The following is a 20,636-nucleotide window of genomic DNA, read 5'->3' as shown; positions in this document are numbered from 1 at the left end:
CAGACAAGCGAAGTCAACGGGGGAAGCCAGATTCACTTAACAACTGGCTGACTGATTTAACAACGGCAGCAATTCATTTCAGAACCGTGGCACGAAATGTCGCAAAATCGGGCCAAAGTCACTGAACAAATATGGGCTCAGTTTGTGATCGTAAGTCGAGGACTACTCGTATTTTGGTAACTGGCCACGATGTCCATGGCGTTAATAAGAGAATATTACAAGATCTGGGCCAAATTTGAAGCATAATAGGAGTTGAATGTAGAAATGCTGCTTCTTTCATACCCCAGCAGGAAACTCTACAAGGAAGGAAATCCTGGAGCTTCTATTAGAATGTGGATAGCAATAGCAGTAGGCACACAGCAGGCAAAGATGGTGTCCTTGGTTGGAGTACCCATGTTTGGCATCCTCCATCAAATTTGTTGTGGCCTGCCAGCGGAGCAGGTGGCAGACTCGGACAGTGAGGAGGAACCTGGGCCAGTCCTGGAGTCTGGGGAAGGCTCTGTGTCGGAGGCAGAGAGGCCAGAGCCATATGCCAGTTACCAGCTGCCTTCAGAATCAGACACCAATGAGGCAGAAGAACAGCTGGAGCCTGTTCCCAGTGTGCGCATGCGCAGAGCTGCCAGAAGAAGGGAACAGCTAAAGAACAGGGGTCGACTTGGGAGGAAGGCCACAGGTGGATGATGAATGGCCCCTCCCAGAGGAAATAAAAGAGGAGCGAAAGGGGAGTGGAGTTTGCAGGAGACAATTAGTTCGCTTATTTGGTTCTTGACTCTCCGAGACTCCTTGCCAAGTTTTGCAGATATCGGCCTGGCAGCTCTCCAAGCCAGATAAGGTCTGTGACTGTAAATCCTCCATCAAAAGACTTTACTGGATGTAAAGCAGAATTCACAGCAAATTAATAAAACGGTTTTTTGTCAAAACAAGGAGTTTGCTTCATGCTCTCGGGAAGCCTCGGCTGGAAGAAAAATGATGGGTTCCAAGACACTCAGTGAGTATCCGTGGCTGAAGGTCAACCAGGATCCCAGTTCTTCACAGTTCTGGTCTAACAGTTTAACCATTACAACTCACTTCTGTCTAGATTCCTCGAATCGAAATGGTTGTCTTGGCTAAGATTTCCTCCTAAGACGAGCTGTTCAAACCGAACAACAGCGAAAAGAGCACAAGCTGAAAGCCAGAGAGATGCCGAGAAGCAGTTTTGGGGCTTGGCCATCTGTAGAGCTGAAGATCTTCCATCAACCACTTCCAGCTTTTCTTCAGGCCTTGAGGAAGTCTCACCTGTTCTACTTCCTGCGGGACCCTTAAGGGTTGGCCGATGGCATCCTTCACTTCCTTTACTGTCCATATCCACCATTTGGCAACTGAGCCTGGGCATTTGGAGACATTATACCCTCTGTGAGGGATCCCATGAGCCAAAAAACCCTCAAATCCTACCAGGGAAATCACAAGAAATGAAGAGCAGGGATTCACGTCTCCCGTCCCCACCCCTGCACACTGTTTTCTCATGCCAGGGCCGATCTCTATGGTGCGGCAACACCTCCAGGGGCCTGTCTGCACACACCTGCTCCGTAACCAAGAGTGAGAATTTCAAGGGCTAGGAGCATCTCCTCAGCCAAGGTCATCACAGTAGGAACAGGGTTTCTGCAGCTCTCTAAATTACAGGTACCGTTACATTTGCCCCCTTGCTGGCCAGGCTGCTTTCAAGTCTACCTTCATCCCCCTGCAGCTCCTGCGGATACCTGGCCACCCCATCGTAGTCTTCTCCGGTGCCAGCTGCCTTTGCTCTAGCAACAGGCTTTATGTCAGGGGTGTCCAAACTTGGCAACTTTAAGACTTGTGGACTTCAACTCCCAGAATTCCCCAGCCAGCTGGCTGGGGAATTCTGGGAGTTGAAGTCCACAAGTCTTAAAGTTGCCAAGTTTGGACACCCCTGCTTTATGTAGAGGTCTGCATGGGGTGAGAAGGATGAGAGGCCGGCCACTTTCTGTAGCCTTAGTTACACACACACACACACTCCTCCTGTGTCATTCCTGCCCTATATACCATTCTTGCTCTGCTACACCTGCGCTAGACTGCTGCAATTGCAGAAGTTGACGTTCCGTTACAAGGCCATTGAGCCCCTTCTCAAACAAGAACCTGTGGCAGGTCAGGCGGGTCGTAAGAACTGCGGTTGGGCCAAAGAAGCGTTATCTATCGGCAATTAAAATGATAAAGTACGAGCCAAAGTGCCTTTTCCAAAAACAAGGATCCTGCGTCCCGTTTGAGTAAGTTTACTCGCGCTGCAGCCTATTCCTTTCATTTACTCTCCGCTATTCCCCAAACGAAAGCAGGAGGAAAATGCTGCATTCATAGAAATCCGACCACCGACAACAAAATTAGCACTAAATGCTGCTGAAAAAACACGAGCCTCCGATTAAGATCAGCTGGCATGGGGAATCCAAGCTCGGTAGTGTACGGTACTCCACCCCTTAAATGGGATCTCGTGATAGGGAAAGAGCGTGCATGCGATAGGAACTTTTGGAAAGGGCTTCCATACGATGTGCATTTTTGCCCTTTGCTTGAGGTCTCTGGGAAAAAGGCTCCTTTCTGAATGAGTAACTGATCCCAGCCCACTTCTGAAAAACATTCCAAACTAAAACTGGACTAGTTCAGGGTTCGGTTCTGTGCAGGAGAAATTACGCCAATGTTGTTTGGAGAGAGTGCATTATGCAGCAGCTCCTTTACCGCACACGTACATCAAAAAGGTTGCTCAATTGATGCTTCATAATATTTATTTTTTTTAAAAAAACTGAAAACTTAGCCAATGTTAATCATTTCCAAGTCATTGCTATCTGTGATTAGATTATCCCGACAGAATTTTAACCTGTTCAGCTCAATTGCCTTCCAAAGCCAACCTAAGTATCTAGTCCCTCGCACTGCCAGTTATGATCAGTCTTGGTTAAACATAAATATAGGCCAATATGGTTCTTCCTTTCTCCATAAATCTCTCTCCCTTTAATCAGGGTTGAAACACTAGTCACACGTAGTACTTCTAGAGTTTCCATAGAAATTGGCTCTCCATCGGCCAATGTTCTCTCTCTTATGTAGAAATTTATTAAAGTTCAGGCGAAATTATCACTGTGAGCAAGGAACCCCTGAACAGGGATGTACAGCTAGTTCTCGACTTAGTTCTTGGTTCTCGGCCAACAATTCTGTTTTTAGGTAAGACCTTTGTTAAGTGAGGCTTGCCCCATTTTACGACCTTTCTTGCCACAACTGTTAAGTGCATCACCATGTGATTGGTAAGTTAGTAACACGATTGTTGAAGAGAATCTTGTCAGAAGGTCGCAAAAGGGGACCACATGGAGATGCTACAAAGGTCGTAAATCTGAAAAATTGTAATAAGTCCCATTTTCCAGTGCTGTTGTAATTTGAACAGCCACTAAATGAACTGCTAATAAGTCGAGGACTAGATGTATATATCATGAGCCCCTTTCTAATTTCATTTGACACCACCACAGAATTTTCCTTAGAAAGGTTATCGAAATACAAAAAGGAGAAGACATTTTATCCCAACTAACTACTCCCAAATTCTTTCTTTTAATAATTCGCCAAGAACAAGGAAATATGAAATCTATGTTTACACAATTACCACCAGGGTAAATAATATTGTGATGACCTCTTCAAAATATAGACGGTTAAAGAAAAATACAAACACAAATGGCAAATTTCCAGGGCTGTATTTGCCCCGGCTAGTATTTTAACAAAAATGTTGAGCAGCAACAATTTTCTTTTTTAAAAAAAAAAAAAATATCAAGGAAATACCAAGGAAAAAAAAGGGGGAGTCACATTTCCTTTGGCTTCTGCCAGTGATTTACATGACTGTGAGATAAATCACACAATCACCGAAGGCAGAAATGGGATGTGAAAAAGCAGTGTTTCGTATTGCACAAATAATTTACTATTTTCTGTGTCATAATATCTGAAACTATAGATAACTTGAATATCTGGCAGGAGAGAATCCTGCATGCCCATCTCGACTTCTCATTATTATTATTATTTTTTACAGTAATGTAACACGACAATTTCGCAAAAACGTACGAGTAGCCCATTGCCTGTCCTTCAGTTAAAACACATATTATGTAATGTTTAACATTTCTATCTACAGTACATAAGAAACTGGATTGAGGAAAATAATTTGATATGCTCCACGTGTGCCATTGCCTTTTGCTCAGAAAAATTGGCGGGGCAGCGCTGAAATTCTCCAACTTTTTAGTTTTATAGAAAACTTAACAACCCGAAGAAGAGTTCAGATCTCTCCAGAGTGAATACAAAGACACAGCGTATGTACAGTTGCTTTAGCAAGATCATTCATCCTGGAGAAATTACTATCGGCATTTAACATATATGTACAGTTTAAAAAAAAAAAACCAACAAGATTTCCAAATGTCAGCTGGGGAAAAACACACACAAGTGGCTCTTGCACAAACAACCTTGTATAAGCAACTGATTATTATGACCAAAAAAAGCTGACAGCGTCACAGAAAAAGGAATGGTATTCTCAAGTGTATTTTTTTTAACAGAGACCCGGGTTTTTTCAGCAAATTCATTCTAGCCAGAATTTATTGAAAGAGGTTTTGATTTCTGCAGAAGAAAGAAAACAGCAGCTCCACTGGTTTGTGCTATGTCCAAAGATACCAAACCTTTTTTATACAATTGTGTAGAAATTACAATGGTGGAAACACTTGTATGGATTATTCCAGAGAGACCACGCAAAGTGGGAAAACTAGGCTAGGATGGCACAGGTACCCACACATTCCGGAGAGGTTCCTAGTGTGATTATTGCAACTGTGCGTGCAGCTGAAGGGTTGGGGGGGGGGGTGGAAGGAGGAGGAGGAGGCTGGGAAGGAGGAGGAGGGTGCTCAGGATCACCCCACCCCAAGGTGGTGAAAATATCAGAGTGAAGCCCCCCTCCCTCCCTCCCAATGTTGAGTTTCGAGGCCATCTGGAAAAAAAAACCTTTAGGCAAAAAAAGTTTACAAGAATGGAATACTCCTTAAGAACTTCGAATGGTGCTCTGGTTCAATTCACCCTACTTGCTTCAAAGCATCTAGGTAAAAGTACAGGCATGCAAATATTAAGGTCAGTCCACAGGCATGTAAGATCCATATTTTTTTAAAAAACGGTAAGGGAGCCGGGATGGGTGACATCAACGATTGATGATTACAGACACACAACCTGATGTGTTCTGGACAAAGTCAAAATTCTGATGCAAATTCCAGCTCGCACTGCTAACACTACAGCAGACAAGGTTGTCCCCACCAGTGAATATTTCTTTTTTTTAGCCAAGCTTGAGAATTTACAATATTTAGTAAGGAAAAAAAAAATTAAAGTATTTCTCCCTTGGGTTTTTTTTTTGTGTTTTGTTTTGTTTTTAAATTTACACAGATGTTTAATTCGCTTTATTTACAAAGCAGTTTTTTTTTTTGTCAGTCTCCAACAGGGCCTAGATAGCATCAGGCAAGAATGCCAGTTTTAAAAGAGAATCTATATTGAAACCTAAAAAGAACAGATGATGTGACGTTTCCTCAAGAAGAGGCAGGCTGGGCTACACTGAAGCAGTTTCTGCACGGGGCTCAGTTACTCAGGAGTAGTTCTGTTGCTCTTTCTACGTCCCATGATTTTGATGACAAGGCCACTATTACTGCATTCTGCAAAAAAAAAAAAAAAAAAGAAGACAAGAAGCAACTAAGGTCAGAAGGAGCACCTCTATCAAAAATATATACCGTATTTTTCGGAGTATAAGACGCACCTTCCCCCCCCCCCTTTAAAAGAGAGTGAAAATTTGGGTGCCTCTTATTCACTGAATGTAGCTCTACCCACCGGCCCCCACCCTTTGGCCTCTGCCTTCCAGCAATTTGCCTCCTTGCAGCAAACAGGGAAAATGGGTTTGAAACAGCTGATCATCCGGTGCTTAAATTGTAAGTGAAACTTGCTGTTTGCTGCAAGGAGGCAAACTGCTGGGAGGGAGATTTTTTTTTCTAATCAGGCTAAACTGAAACAGGCTGTTTGCTGCAAGGAGGCACGTCAATAACTATAAATGCCCATAGAATATTCAAATGATTAGACTTATTTTTTAAAGACTGCTTTATTATTGTTCTAGACAACTTAACAAAATGAAGAAGCTTTTTAAAATAAATGCTCGATCTGAAGAGACCCAATGCTATTGTATCTTTTAAATAGCAGAGAACACCCCACTAATAAGAGAGGAGTGAAAGGGGAGTGGAGTTTGCAGGAGACAATTAGTTCATTCCTGCATTCTTGCCAAGTATTGCGGCATCTGAAAGATCTCGGCCTGGCCACTCTCCAAGCCTGATAAAAGTTGTAATTGTGAACTCTCTTGAAAGACTGTGGGAGAGGAAAGACTTTGTTAGAGGGGGATTCACTGTGCATTAAATAAAAGGGGTTTATCGGGACGAGGACTCGGCTTCGTGCTGCTGGGGGAGCCTGGGTCAGAACAGTAGGTAGCTCTCATTCTGGATCTTAGGAAAGCAGATTTGGTTTAAAAAACCCAACCCTTTACCACACTTGGTAACATTGAAGATAGCAGTCCATACGCGAAGCGAGGCTTACCCTATCAAATCCCATAGCACAAAGATTTTCTATCTTCTTGGTATATTCCGGACTAGAAACTGGTGCTCCAGCATAAACGTGCGCCCAAAGTCGAGCTGTCTGTTTAAACATTTCTGAATTCTGTTTGTACTGTGTCAAAGGAGAGAGGGGGGGGGAAAGACAAATTGAAATCTTGTGGAAATCTGTATGCTGTGGAGAAATGTGATAATCCTCTTCAACCCAGAGTGAAAAAGCATCTTTCTTTTTTCATGCTGGTTTCCAGATTTTTAAAACCCCCACGTCCGGGAGGGTGGGTGGGTTTGGCGAAAACCTTGGAAATGGCGGGTTTTCTAAAAGGAAAGGAGGGAGTAGCGGTTGTACCTGATTTGCCACAACTGCATCTTGTGGGTCATCAGGTTCTGCAGCTGCCAAGAGTGCTTGTAAGGATAACAACACTGTTCTTAAAGTCATCGCTGCGGCCCTGGAAAGTTAAGGTTGGAAAATGAGGACGGGACTGACATAGGTAACACCAAGATGTAACAGACTGTTAGTACAAGACCAGACCACTGTAATATCCCTTTGGCAGAAAATCACCACCTGAAACGCGGTGGCTAAGACGCTGAGCTTGTTGATCAGAAAGGTTGGCAGTTCGGCGGTTCGAATCCCCAGCGCCGCATAACAGACTGAGCTCCCGTTATTTGTCCCAGCTTCTCCCAACCTAGCAGCTCGAAAGCATGTAAAAATACAAGTAGAAAAAATAGAAGCCACCTTTGGTGGGAAGGGAACAGTGTTCCGTGCGCCTTCGGCGTTTAGTCATGCCGGCCACATGACCACGGAGACATCTTCGGACAGCGCTGGCTCTTTGGCTTTGAAACGGAGATGAGTACCGCCCCCGAGAGTCGGGAACGACTAGCACATATGTGTGAGGGGAACCTTTACCTTTATCTACGTCAAAAATTATCAACTGCATAATATTCACTTGGTTAAACTCTTTCTATGCATCAACTGTTTCCTTGATCCCATTTTTCCTGGCTATTAACTCTGCTTATTTCTACATTTTTTTTCTTTTCTTTTTCTGCTCAAAATGAAGCTACAGTGATATTCTAGCCTCTATAGGAGGGCGATAATCAGTGGTTAAAATATATGCATACATTCTATATTAGACCTCTCTGGGCAGCTTACACATCAAATCAAAAAGATGATTATGTCAGATACAAAGCAGTGTTTCTTTACATTCACTTTCTAGACTTGAGAAATGAAATTACTGCTACATTTCTCCATGTCTCAGTAGTTCAGGTATATGGCCAAATTAAGTTACACAAATGAAAATACTCTCATTTTTTTCTTCTCCCTCAATGCTTCATCATTTTTGTTTAGGGTATAGTTTGTCATTAAACTTTGGAAACTGTGATCAAAGCTGTTCAGAACTCACAATGTAAGCAATTTGGTAAGTCATTTGGAGAGCAGCAATAGCCAGTTTGAGACTTCAAATATCATATGGTAAACTAAGAAAGGATCACTATTTCCTCCCGTATCTACAAATATAATGCAATTATTTACAGGATTTCCCCCCCAACTTCGTATGGAACCTTACCACTGATCTTTTAGGATATCCAAACAGATAGCTCCGGTGACTGAGCTAATATTAGGATGCCAAATTTTGGTGATAAACCGCACCTAAAATACAAGAGAAGCTGTTATGAAAATAGCAGCTACACAATGAATAAGCAGCATACTGCAGTGATTTCCAACTTTTCCGGCTCTGGACTGCCAGCGGCAGGGGCGGGGGGGGGGGTGTAGGTGAGTGGTTGTAGAACAGTTTTGTGTGCGCATGCGCACCACTTGCACAAATGCGGCTTTGTGCGCCTGCTCGCCACTTGTGTGCTCTGGTTCCCAATGGGCCACAGCCTGGCACCGGGCTGCAGATCAGGGGGTTGGGGAACCCTGCCACACAGGACAATTTTACAGTGTTTTTATGCATAATGTTGGCTGGTCCTCAAAAGAGTGATAATCTTAACATCTGGCCTCTGCAGATTTGGACTCAGCATCTTATTACTTTGGAACATGTGTTCATGTTGTGCGCTCCGACGGTACCCAAAATCTAGATTTCTGAGAAACACTGCCCCGGTGTCAGGCCTGCAGCCATCTTTTCTTTCGGGTCTTTGGCCTGCCATACTTTTTATTATTCTGCTATGCATTTTCTATTGTGGCAAAAGGGGAGGAGGGATTGTAAGGAGTTAGATGATATGTAGCCATAACAACGTTCTTTCTAGAAAGCCAAGGTCATCCTTTGTCTTTGCACTTCTGCATCTGACCGGAACTGAATGGGTGGAAGCTATCAGTGTGGCTGTGGAAGATTGGACTATGTGGGTCTGGGGGCAAGATCTTGAAGTTTCAACTGGGTGGGGAAAACCGGGAAGCTTTCAGATTCGGGTTTTCCCAATTGTGCCAACGTGGCTCTCTTAATAAATTGGAACTTTGAGCAATCCTTTGCCTTGGACTCTGATTTACTTTTGGATGCTATTTGGAACCCTGACACCCAGGATATGGATTCTGCTGCTTAGTACTGTCAAGAGTTGTATTTTGTCCCTGTGACAAAAGAGTGTCTGTTGCTAGCTCCTACAGCCATGCTCACAGTCCTCTCATTCAGACCTTCTCACAAGTAACACAACTCCAGACTTAAAAGTCTGTAGATATTCTCAAATCATCCAGTTCATGGTTGTCCCAAAGATGCTTTTTCAGGAGGCAACTGGACTTTATGGTTTGTTCTTTGAAGAAGTTTCACTTCTCATCCCAGAAACTTTTTCAGCTCCAACTGGATGTTGGGGAATGGAGGGACTGATATTCCTTGCAGACAGCTGGTCATTTGCATCCTTTGAGAGAGTCATTGAGGCCACTTGGAGGTTTATCTGTGTCCTCAGGGTCATCTGAGTAGTGCAAATAGGTCCTGTAGTCTCTGGAAAAAGTAGTAGTAGCTCTACTCGGGTGACTCTGAGGACACAGATAAGCCCCCAAGTGGCCTCAATGACTCTCTAAAAGGATGCAAATGACCAGCTGTCTGCAAGGAGTATCAATCCTTCCATTCTCCACCATCCAGTCAGTCGAAGCAGCTTTTTGGAAGACAAGCAAAACGCCTTCAAAAGAAAAATACAAGAAATGTTCAGTAACTTCCAGTAAAAAGCATCTTTTGGGACACCACCAGACTAATCTCACTTCCAACAGCTTGGGGAAAGGGAGCAACATTAATTTAGATTTTGGTGAAGAGACAAAACTTCAACTCATGATGATCGGCAGTTCTAAACCACTTCAAATCTGGTTGTGTGTTGTTGTCTTTTAATCTTTCAAAATAAAGATTCCTGGGAGAAACTGAGAAGTAATACTTTATATTTCTGCCCCTCTAACTTAACCGCATTTCATTCCTCGGTAATTAAATTGTTCTTCAGAAGAAAGGTGCCATCAAGCTTAAATTTAGGTTCTTGGGGCATTTGAGAGTGAAACTTTTCATTTGATGGCAGCTTCTGTGAATGAAGGCCTCTTGATCAGATGGACGAAGCATGGCAGCAGCAGTGGGAATTGGGAGCGCTAGGAAATGTTTGGGACAAGCTTTCAAGGCCAAAGGGGGGGAGGGCAGGGGTGTTCTTTTCCTTCCTGAGTTTAAGTCGTCTGCATTTGGGGTGCCAACGACTGGATTTTGGTGGATTGTGTATGAAATTGTGTGCTTAACCACAACACAGGGCTTAAATGCTCATTTTTAAAATGTGTTGCTATTTGTACCCTGTTTCCCCAGAAATAAGACCTCCCCGGATAATAAGCTCAATTGGGCTTTGGGGCGCATGCATTAAAATAAGCCCTCCCCTGAAAATAAGCTCTCCGCCACCCCAAAAAAATTGCAACACAGCAGCAGCCGTGAGGTGACCACGCTCGCCGTCTCCTGCACCTCTAAAATACTAAGACCGCCCCGAAAATAAGGCCAAGCGCTTATTTCGGGGGTCAAAAGAAAATAAGACCCTGTCTTATTTTCGGGTAAACATGGTAAGAATTGAGTGAAAGAAATACAGGTTCACTGGCTCATTTAGAGATGCCCACTTTACATTAAAGTTGTATTAGGCTTCACCAATTCTCATGCTGCCCACAGATGAGAATATAGAAATTCTGTAAGAGGGTGTTTTTCTTTATTATTTTGCAACCGATATTATTGTTTCAGGGGGAAAACCTTACTTTGACAATTGCTATCATTTTATCATTAAGCTATTTGGCTCTTTTTTTAAATAGCCCAGAAAAGAAACCCTTCCACCTATCAGTTCCACTGAAAACGTAAGCATACAGTATATACAATTTTCTACTGTTGCACTTGAGCCACTGTAAGAAGCAATCTCATTAAATAAAAATCTTATTTAATTGAAGTGACATTAGTACATGCGATCACACTTAAAGCAAAGAGACAATGAATTAATTTTTACACAAATGGAAATTTTGATGTACCACAAAGCATTTCATAAGCAGGGAGTTTCCCAAAGTATCATAAAAGATAAATTGGGGTTTTTTTGGGGGTGGGGGGTTGTCCTGTATTCAATTAGAAAGACCTTGGAGGGGCAGCCAAGACAAATAAAGAGCACTGCACAAAAAGGATTCATAAAGAAAGAATCCAAAGAATTATTCACAATAATTATATTCACCATACCTTAGGGGGATTAAAAGGATACGTTTCTGGAATTTTTATTTCTAATTGATATCTTCCTCCTATAAAAACCAGAACATATAGCCACTAAATACTTATCAGACATTAATTTATCACAGCAATGAACTTTCCTTTAAGTTAAATAATAAACAACAACATTTTAAAAGTTTGCTTTGGTTCTAAGGCAGGATGGACACCTTTTGTAATGTAGCTGGAAATTGTATTGCTAGCCTTCCAGCATGTTTACCTCTACCATTGTAAGTATTACACAGAGATTACTCAGTTTGCAAACCCCTTGAGGTGGAAATCCTTCAGTGCATCATCTACAATACCACAGTAATTGTTCTTATTTCTTCCTGTTGCCTTTTTTCTCCCCTGAGAAAAGCTCTTGGCATATGGGCACAATTTACTAAAAGCTGTAATAAAATCCTCCATTTGATTAAATGAAGGTGAGGCTATTCCAATATTCCAGTGACAATTTAACAAGGAGCAAACACAAATGTAGATGTAAACTGACGATGCCAAAACTCTAGTTCCACTCCCTGCCCCCCCAAAAAACAAGTGTCAAGGACAATCAAATAAGAGTAGCAAATCTCCAAGGATAGAGTATGAACGCAAGAATTATCAGTATTTGTCTGGAAAAGATTGAAGACTGTCAGGATAAGATCTTGAGAACAGGAATGTCCAACCTTGGCAACTTTTAATATCGGTGGATTTCTGCTCCCAAAATTCTCCAATCAACCATGCTTAAAATTGCCAAGGTCAGTGAAGGAGAAGACCCGAAATAGAAGGACGTTGAAGAATGTTCTTTCCCAACAAAAACAAAGCGTTTAATTTGACGTGTCTTCCTAAGACGAAGCCATGCTCAGAGTTTTATTCGGTAACTGGCTACTTAAAAACGAGGGAGAGATGACCACAATGGTGGCCATCCATCCAAACATTATTCATTTTGCTTCAGCCAAAATAGTCCTCCTGAGAAGGAGGCTGTGTCTGAGTCATCGTTCCTGAGGCCATCCATAAAACAAACTAAAAGCTATGCAGACTGACAGTCTGACAAAGGCCAAGAGGGAAAGAACACGGGGGGGGGGGGGGGGGGGGAAACAACCACAGATCATCAGGAACCCAACAGGAACATTATGGCGGTGCTGAATATTTGAATGTCTACTTTCTTGAGTAGACATTCAACCTCTCACTATTTAGCCTAAGTTCAGAGGTTTTCTAGCTGGAGCCATGATCAAACACGCAGCCCTCTACAGAAACCACAAAAAAGATGGGGGGGGGGGGAGGAATCTTTTTTTTTAACTAATCAAGGAGAGAAGCAACCTAGAACTAAGGAGAAATTTCCTGACAGTGAGAACAATCAATCAGTGGAACAGAAATTGCCTCCGGAAGTTGTGAATGCTCCAACATTGGAGGTTTTTAAGAAGATGTTGGATAACCCTTTGTCTGAAGTGGTGTAGGGTTTCCTGCCTAAGCAGGGGGGTTGGACTAGAAGACCTCCAAGGTCCCTTCCAACTCTGTTATTCTAATTGAATGGGGATTTCATTATTTTTAAATAAGAAAAAAATCTACTTTAGGATCCTCCCAAAGAACACCATGAAACAACTATATATCCAAAGGAGCGACACCAATGAAAAGAGGTCTCCACGGGTATTTGCTAACTATTTTAAATGAACATCCAACTCCTTTAAATCAGGGGTGGTGAATGTCAATGACTCCTTGATGAAGGAAATGGATCTGAAATTTGTTGAAATTGCCTTGTAACGAAGGAAGAAGCATTGCCATGTTTCTGTTTCAAAAAAAAGTGTTTTTCTCCCCCTACGTTCTGCATTGACTCCAGTTCCAAGCATTTGTCTTTTATATTTTGTTTTAGGGACAGCTTTTCACTAAGGAAACTATTTGCTTTATACGAGCGGAAAGAAACAGATCTGAAGGCACTTAAAAACTTTCTAAGTATTCACATGACAACAGAATACCCACCAGCTGCTTGGAATTTTGTTGCTAAGCGGAGTCGGGGAAGAGAAGGTGAGAAGAGAAAAAAAAAAGAATTGAAAAACCTGTCCAACAGTTACATTTCCAGTGCAAAATCTCAACCTCTAGAGCAGGGGTGTCCAAACTTGGGAACTTTAAGACTTGTGGACTTCAACTCCCAGAATTCCCTAGCCGCTGGCTAGGGAATTCTGGGAGTTGAAGTCCACAAGTCTTAAAGTTCCCAAGTTTGGACACCCCTGCTCTAGAGAGGGGTTCCCCCAAATGACAGCTCCTAGCGCAAACTATTTGTGGGTGCTATCTGGCGTGGAAATTTGAGGGTTTTTTTGAACAAATTGGGAGTTCTCTAGAAGCAGGGACTAATATTCAGAATTCTATCCGTATTCAAGGAATTGCTAAGAATTCTCATGATTGAAATATACGTATCTTGAGGAAGCCCAGGTAACTGGTTTACGGAAACAGAATACCACATTTATATTTTTGCCTGTTTTATTAATGTAAAATGCAATCTTTCAGCAATTATTTCATTGTGCAAATATTGGCCAGGAAGAACGAGTGAAAGTCGCTTTAAATATTTAAGATGTTTTGACTGGTAAATTAAGCCAAACATTTATACACACACACACACACACACAAAACCCAGACCATAATTTTTATCTCATTTTTTAAATGTATTGTCCTATAAATTGGGTTTGTTTTTTTGGATATGTATTTAATTTCTTTTTAACTTTCGGGATGTGTGCTTTTTAATGTTGTACGCCGCCCTGACTCCTTTCGGAGAAGGGCGGCATATAAATCCAATAAAAAAAAAAAGAATGGTGAGAATTACAGAAGGACAGTTGGTCTTACCTGAACTGTTGTTTTAGGAGGTTTTCCAGGATGAGCCAGGATTGGGTATTGTTATATCCAATTGGCCTTGAGACAGAGTTAATTTGAAGCCACGCCTCTGTGCTCCTTGCTTCCGGTTCCCAGTTTCAACGAGGCACGTCCACTGCAAAACACCTGAAAACAAATCATAAGGGAACACACCCTACCCCCTAAACTCCCCCAACCCCTGGACCAACGCTAGGGCGGGAACCTGGCTAATCCTGCAAAACCTCCTAAAACAACAGTTCAGGTAAGACCAACTGTCATTTTCCGGACGAGTTTTGCAGGATTAGCCAGGATTGGGACATACCCAAGTTAATGTCACTCAGTGGGGACACTATTGGTCCTGGGCGCCTCATGCGCTACCACCTGTTGTAACACCCTACGACCAAACGCCGCATCAGCCGATGCAAATGCGTCTAACCTGTAGTGCCTAATGAAGGGAGACGGGGATGCCCATGTAGCTGCCCTGCAAATCTCTACAATAGGCACCTGTGTGGCCCACACCACCGAGGTAGCCACACTCCTAGTGGAGTGTGCTGTGATGCCCTGGGGCACTGGAAGGTGCTGAACCTCATAGGCCAATGCGATGGCCAGTTTGATCCACCTCCCTATAGCCGAGGAGAACAGATATAAAAGGAAATAGATAAAAGGAAACGAAGAGCGCCTCAGACTTCCTGAGGCCCTCCGTGCACCTCAGGGAAATGTGCAAGGCACGCCTGACATCCAGCCGGTGCCAAAGGCGCTCCCTATCATGAGACGGGTCCGGACAAAAATCCGTTAATACCACCTCCTGCGAATTGTGGAAAAGGGAGTTAACCTTGGGAACAAAAGTCGGATCCAGTCACAGGACGACCCGATTATTGTGGAATGTAGAAAGATCCGACCTGGAGGACAACGCCCCCAGTTCGGAAATGCGACGGGCTGAGGTGACCGCCACAAGGAACACTACTTTAAGGGTTACGTAATTCAGATCAACCGCCCTCAAGAGGTTCGAATGGTGCTCCTGTCATTGCTTGGAGAACCGTAGTGAGGTTCCATGTCGGAAACCTGTGGACTACGGGGGACTCCCCGCACCCTTCAAAAACCTCTTAATTAACGGGACCTGGGAAAGTGGAAGGAGCCCCTCTCCCCAAATAATCGTGGAGAGAGCCGCCACCTGTCTCCTGAGGGTGCCATGTGAGAGCCCCCTATCCAATCCATCTTGGAGGAACTCCAAGACTTACGGTACCGAAGCCTCGCAAGGATTCGCTCCCTAGATCCAGCAGCACTCTGCAAAGACCCGCCAGGTGGAATCATAAATCCTAGTAGTGGAACCCTTGCGTGAAGCCTCAATTGTGGAGATCACCCTCTGTGAAAGCTGGGCGGCCCTTAGGCGCTCCCACTCAATCTCCACACGGCTAACTGCAGCCACTGTGGCTCGGGATGCACCAGGTTCCACTGTCTGAGGTCCACATCCCTCCCCGGGATCCTCCACGGGTGTGACACTTACAGGCACAGTAGGTCCGCAAACCACGCCCGCCGTGGCCAGTAGGGCGCCACTAAGATGAGCTCCACTTTCTCTGATATCACTTTCTGAACTACCCCAGGGAGAAGGGGAAGGGGAGGGAAGGCGTAGAGCAGGCCCTCCGGCCACGGCATCCGAAGTGCGTTGACTCCCTCCGTCCCCCAAGCCGGGAACCGAGAGAAGAACCGATCCACCTGAGCATTCTGCAGTGTGGCAAACAGGTTCACCTCCGGATGGCAGAACCTGGAGCAGATGGCCTGGAACAGTTTCAGAGAAAGGCTCCACTCCCCGTGGTTGACCGTGGCCCGACTGAGCCAGTCGGCTTGATGGTTGTTTACTCCTGTGATGTGCTCCGCCCTGAGCAATTGAAGATGCCTCTCCGCCAGGCGCCAAGTGCCATTGCCTTGGTTCGAAGAGCCCTGGAGTGTGTTCCACCCTGTTGGCTGACGTGGGCCTTCACCGCCACGTTGTTGGTCAGCACCAAGACGTCTCGATCCCGAACTTGGTCCTTGAAGTGCCGCAATGCCAAGTGAATTGCCCATAGTTCCGGGCAATTTATATTGTGTTGGAGGTTCAACCAGGTCCAACGCCCCTGCCCCATCCGGGACTCCAAGAGAGCTCCCCACCCGTACAAGCTGGCCTCCGTTGTCAGGATGAGGCGCTCCGGCTCCCTGAACTCGCAGCCCTCGTGTAGCGCTGGGGAGAGCCACCACCTCAATGACAGCTGCACCTGTGGTGTCACTGGAACCTTTTCCTCAGAATTGCTGGAGTTTGACCTCTGATGCGGTAGGAGACACCACTGGAGTGGCCTTGCGTGTAGACGAGCCCAAGGCACCACGTCTATGCAAGAAATGAATTTCCCCAGCAAGCTGGAGAGCACTACTAAAGGAACAAAATGTTGACTTCTAACTTGTCTAACTAAGGCTAACAAACTAACTTTACGGTCATGGGACAGGAACACCTTCCCCAGCTTAGTGTCTATGATGGTCCCCAGGTGAGGAATCCCACTGGTGGGAACGAGGGAACTCTTATCTAGGTTAACCGAAAAACCTAACTGCTGTAGTGTGGATACCACCAACAAAATATCCTCCCTCGCCCGCTCAAACGATGCTGCTTGGACTAAGATGTTATCGAGATAGCATTGGACCCTGACAGAGTGCTCACGGAGGTAAGCTGCCACTGCGGCTAGGACCTTAGTGAAGGTCTGCGGCGCCGACTCCAAGCCAAGCGGTAGGGCTCTATACTGGTAGTGGCTACCTAAATAGGAGAACCTGAGATAGTTACGATGGCCAGGGAAGACAGGGATTTGGAGGTAAGCCTCCGTCAGGTCGATGGAGGCCATGAAGCCATTGCGCCTGACCCCCGCCAAGATGGATTTAAGCGATGCCATCTTGAATCTTCTATAGACTAAGTGAACATTTAGCAGTTTAAGATCCAGAATTGCCCTCCATCCCGCGAACTCTTCGGAATGACAAAGAGGTTGGAATAGAAACCTGACCCCACTTGGTCCTGTGGAACCGGTTCCACCACCCTAATCTCTAGGAGATGTCAGATCGTCTGCCTCATGACAGAGCATTTATCTTTACTCTTGGCGACCGAAAACGTCTGAAAGTGGTTCAGTGGACTGGAGAGAAACTCTAGGCGCAGGCCAAATCTGATGGTATTCAGTGGTAATCTCAGCCCATGTGTCGGCAAACAGAAGCAGTCTGCCGCCTATGGGTGGGGTCACTATTGACCTATCTGCCCCGGCGGTAGGGACGGCCACCTCCCCCCCGAAAGGGCCTCTTCCTCTAGGGTCGGAACCTAGGCCTATCCCTGGTGTAGTGCCTATCCAACTGCCTATCTGATCTCGGAAAATACCTGCTGTGCTGCGCCTCCTGATCTGACTGACGATAGGACTGCTTCCGAAAGTAAAGCGCAGATTTTTGTTCCGACTTCTTTGCGGGCGTAGGCATGACTTTCTTTTTATTCTTGTCCTCAACGAGGATTGGGTCCAACAGGGTTCCCCGGGAATAAGGCAATGATGCCAGGTGCCACTTTGCCTTGTTCTTAGCTTGCCACCCCCTCAGCCACAGGAGACGTCGGGAGGTCACCGAGGCCGCCATTGCCCGTGAGGCATACTTCATGGCATGCAGAGTGGCGTCCGCAGAGAATTGTGCAACAGCAACCAGCTTGTTGAGATCTTGATGAGTACGCACCTCCTCAGGCGGAATCCTTTCCTGCATCTGTTGTAGCCAAAGGATAGCTGTGCGGCTGAAGAATGACACAGAGGCAGCTGCCTTGATGGCCCACGCGGAAGACTGGAATGTTTTACGAGGGTCAGCTCCGCCTTCTTGTCCTCGGCCTTCAAGTAATCAGCCACATCACTGGACACCACCATTGACGTGGATGCCAATGCCACCACTGGAGGGTCCACTGTGGGCACCTGCAACGCCTCAGAGAAACTAGGTTCCATGTTAAAGAACCTCCTATCACTGCTGCTGGGGTTGGGTAATGTTCCTGGCTTTTCCCACTGCTTTTTAACTACCTCTAGGAACAACTTTGGGGCAGGGATGTCTTCTTTCGCTGGAGGAGGCTCTGAGTAAACTCGATCCTCCGGCTTTTTCTCTGGATCACCCTCCTTGGCACCCGACTTAGTGCCCTCCGTCTCACCCAGTTGCGCTGTGGCCCTGGTCTTGCGCAACAGTGACTTGAACAAATCCGGAGGAAACAGACCAGAGAATGCTGGTGCCTCAGGTTTTGAGGGATCCTCATCATCAGACATGTCTACCTCTCTCTGAACCTGATCCCCCGCCATGGGGATCCCCTCGCTAGCCAGAGAAGGAGAAACAGGACGGCGCACCTCCAAGGGGGAAGGCCTCGACCTGGCCTGAGCAGTGGCACCTCCCCAGGGACGTTTGCCACCATTGCGGGTCGCACAGACTCCTTCTGTAACCCAGAAGAAATTCCATGTGAAATTGCAGAGGAGATAAACATCTGAATGCTTGCTGGAAGCTGCTCCATGTCTCTAACGAAAGAATCCTCCTCCTCCTCTTGTGCACAGTCTTCAGACTGTGGAGCCAATGATGGCCTGATGGGACTATCCCCCCTGGCCCCCCTGCACTGAAAAGGATCCCTTAGGTAGCGGCCCTGTTCCACAATGAATAGTGGGGGGGAAGGTGAAATGTCCCTGAGATACACTGGGGAATCCCCCCTGTGAAGAGACCTAGACCTGGATCTAATGGGTGATCTAGACCTCAAGGGAGAACTAGGCCTACCCCTCTGTTCAGCCCTGGACACCTGCTTTTCCAGGGCCCTGTGCCTCCTTTCCTCATCCTTTTGCAAGGCCTTGGAGGATTTTCCAGCTGTTGCAGTTTTTCGCAGTCTCACAGAGGCTGTGGGCCTCACTCGGGCCCCACTGGAGGTCCCCTCCCCAGGGGACAATGGGGGGAAATCCAGCCTCTCCTCTGCATCTGCCATGGCACCAGGTCAGGGCTCCACCAGGCTCAGCCCACCAGAAACAGCAGCAACCAAAAAACAGCTTCCCCCAATCACTCACGGCCTCCACGCGACGAAATCAGCCTCTGGTAGACCTTTCCTGCCCCTTTTGCAAGGTGCGCGGCTGCTGGCAGCGCCACGCGGTCCTTGCTGTCCCGTGCCGCTCCGGGCCTCCTGGCGTCGATCTGGGCCTGCAGGGCCTTGCCGCCACTGCAGAAAGGATGACCACCCAGGAAAGCAGGGATGAAAACGAGGCTTCATAATAGCCTCTGCGGCCCGCAGGAATTGAGGCCCCCAAATGGCTGCCGTAATGGCGGCCTGCCTCTCAAGCCCCAAGAAGCAATTTTTAAACCCCTTACCGGTGGCCGGGAGCGAGCCACACCAAGGGGAGGCTTCCAGATATCAGATGGAGGCAAGGAGAAGAAGGCAGGGCGAAGGAATTTGCAGGATGGCACTGGATTGTTTTTGGAAGAATCAGGAACCAAAAGCAACTTGTCTTTCTTCGGCCAGACAGAGTTGAAACTGGGAACCAGAAGCAAGGAGCACGGAGGAGTGGCTTCAAATTAACTCTGTCTCGAGGCCAATTGGACATCACGATACCCAATCCTGGCTAATCCTGCAAAATTCCTCCGGAAAATAGCTTGAGTACTATAAACCACAACGCAACTTTTAGTTATCCTGCACGGATGATTAAATTTAGGGGTAAATTACAATATTTATATTTGCAACATATTTACGGTGCTTTGCAAAGGGCTTCCAAAACGAGACATATTGCACTTACGAGTTTTAACAACAAGATTAGAAAATCTTAAGACTGGCAGGAAAAAAAATTGCTTACCTTCATATGGTGTGTCTGGAGGCCCTGCTATTTCTCCTCTTAGTTCTGTAAAATTTTCATCTACAAGATCTACTTTAATTTGATTTTTGTTCGTCTGAAAAATAAAACAGAAAAAAACAAAACGATAAACCAGTTAGAGGTTTACTATTCATTGTATTCTTTGTTGGTTTGTTTACTTAAATTTAGAGAGATGAATTTGCCCTTTACATTTGTTTTAATAATTGCGTTTTAATTTCAAAATTGAGCCGAGTCCTTTCAGTTCTCTTTACATTGATTAAATACTCAATTTTAGTTGACACACTAGGAACAAATTCAACAGAAATCCTCCCAGGAAACACTAGAAAACAGCACCGGAAACCCAAAGCTGTATAAGCCACATGGGTTGCTACTGCTAGCAATTCCCAGCCTCAGCTTTGATACGGGGAGCACCCACCTGTAGTCAGGCCATGATTCCCTTGACCCCTGATCAATTAATAATAGATATTTCTAATTTCTATAATTGCACTAACAGTCTATACCAGGGATGTCACAATAAATTTCATTCAGGGCCACATCAGGGTTGTGTTTGACTTTGGGGGGTGGGTGGGTGAGGGGTGTGTGGCCAGCTCGATGTCACTCATGTCAGGGGCACCTGTGGGCTCCCGAGCTCCGTTTTCACTGGCAGAAGCCCCACTTACCAGTCCTTCGCTATT

The 20,636-nt window shown here is 45.5% G+C and overlaps 1 protein-coding gene across 2 annotated transcripts in view; it reads right to left on the bottom strand.

The window, feature by feature from the left end:
* Window positions 1-2,750: 2,750 nt before the first annotated feature.
* The window catches only part of UBE2K (ubiquitin conjugating enzyme E2 K), a 38,724-nt gene continuing 20,838 nt past the window's right edge, over window positions 2,751-20,636 (bottom strand). For both annotated transcript variants that reach the window (XM_081959049.1, XM_081959048.1), the window contains exons 2-7: window positions 19,945-20,038; window positions 11,270-11,328; window positions 8,183-8,265; window positions 6,970-7,069; window positions 6,610-6,738; window positions 2,751-5,687 (exon numbers count right to left, since the gene is read on the bottom strand). In XM_081959049.1, the coding sequence (XP_081815175.1) occupies window positions 5,613-5,687; window positions 6,610-6,738; window positions 6,970-7,069; window positions 8,183-8,265; window positions 11,270-11,328; window positions 19,945-20,038 (540 nt within the window). In that variant the 3' untranslated portion in view covers window positions 2,751-5,612. The remainder of the gene's footprint in view (window positions 5,688-6,609; window positions 6,739-6,969; window positions 7,070-8,182; window positions 8,266-11,269; window positions 11,329-19,944; window positions 20,039-20,636) is intronic.

Source organism: Natrix helvetica (genome assembly GCF_964273705.1).
Source record: "Natrix helvetica genome assembly, chromosome: 7".
Lineage (NCBI taxonomy): Eukaryota > Metazoa > Chordata > Lepidosauria > Squamata > Natricidae > Natrix > Natrix helvetica.
Note: the sequence above shows the minus strand (reverse complement) of the source record. Positions and strands in the feature narration are given on the sequence as shown.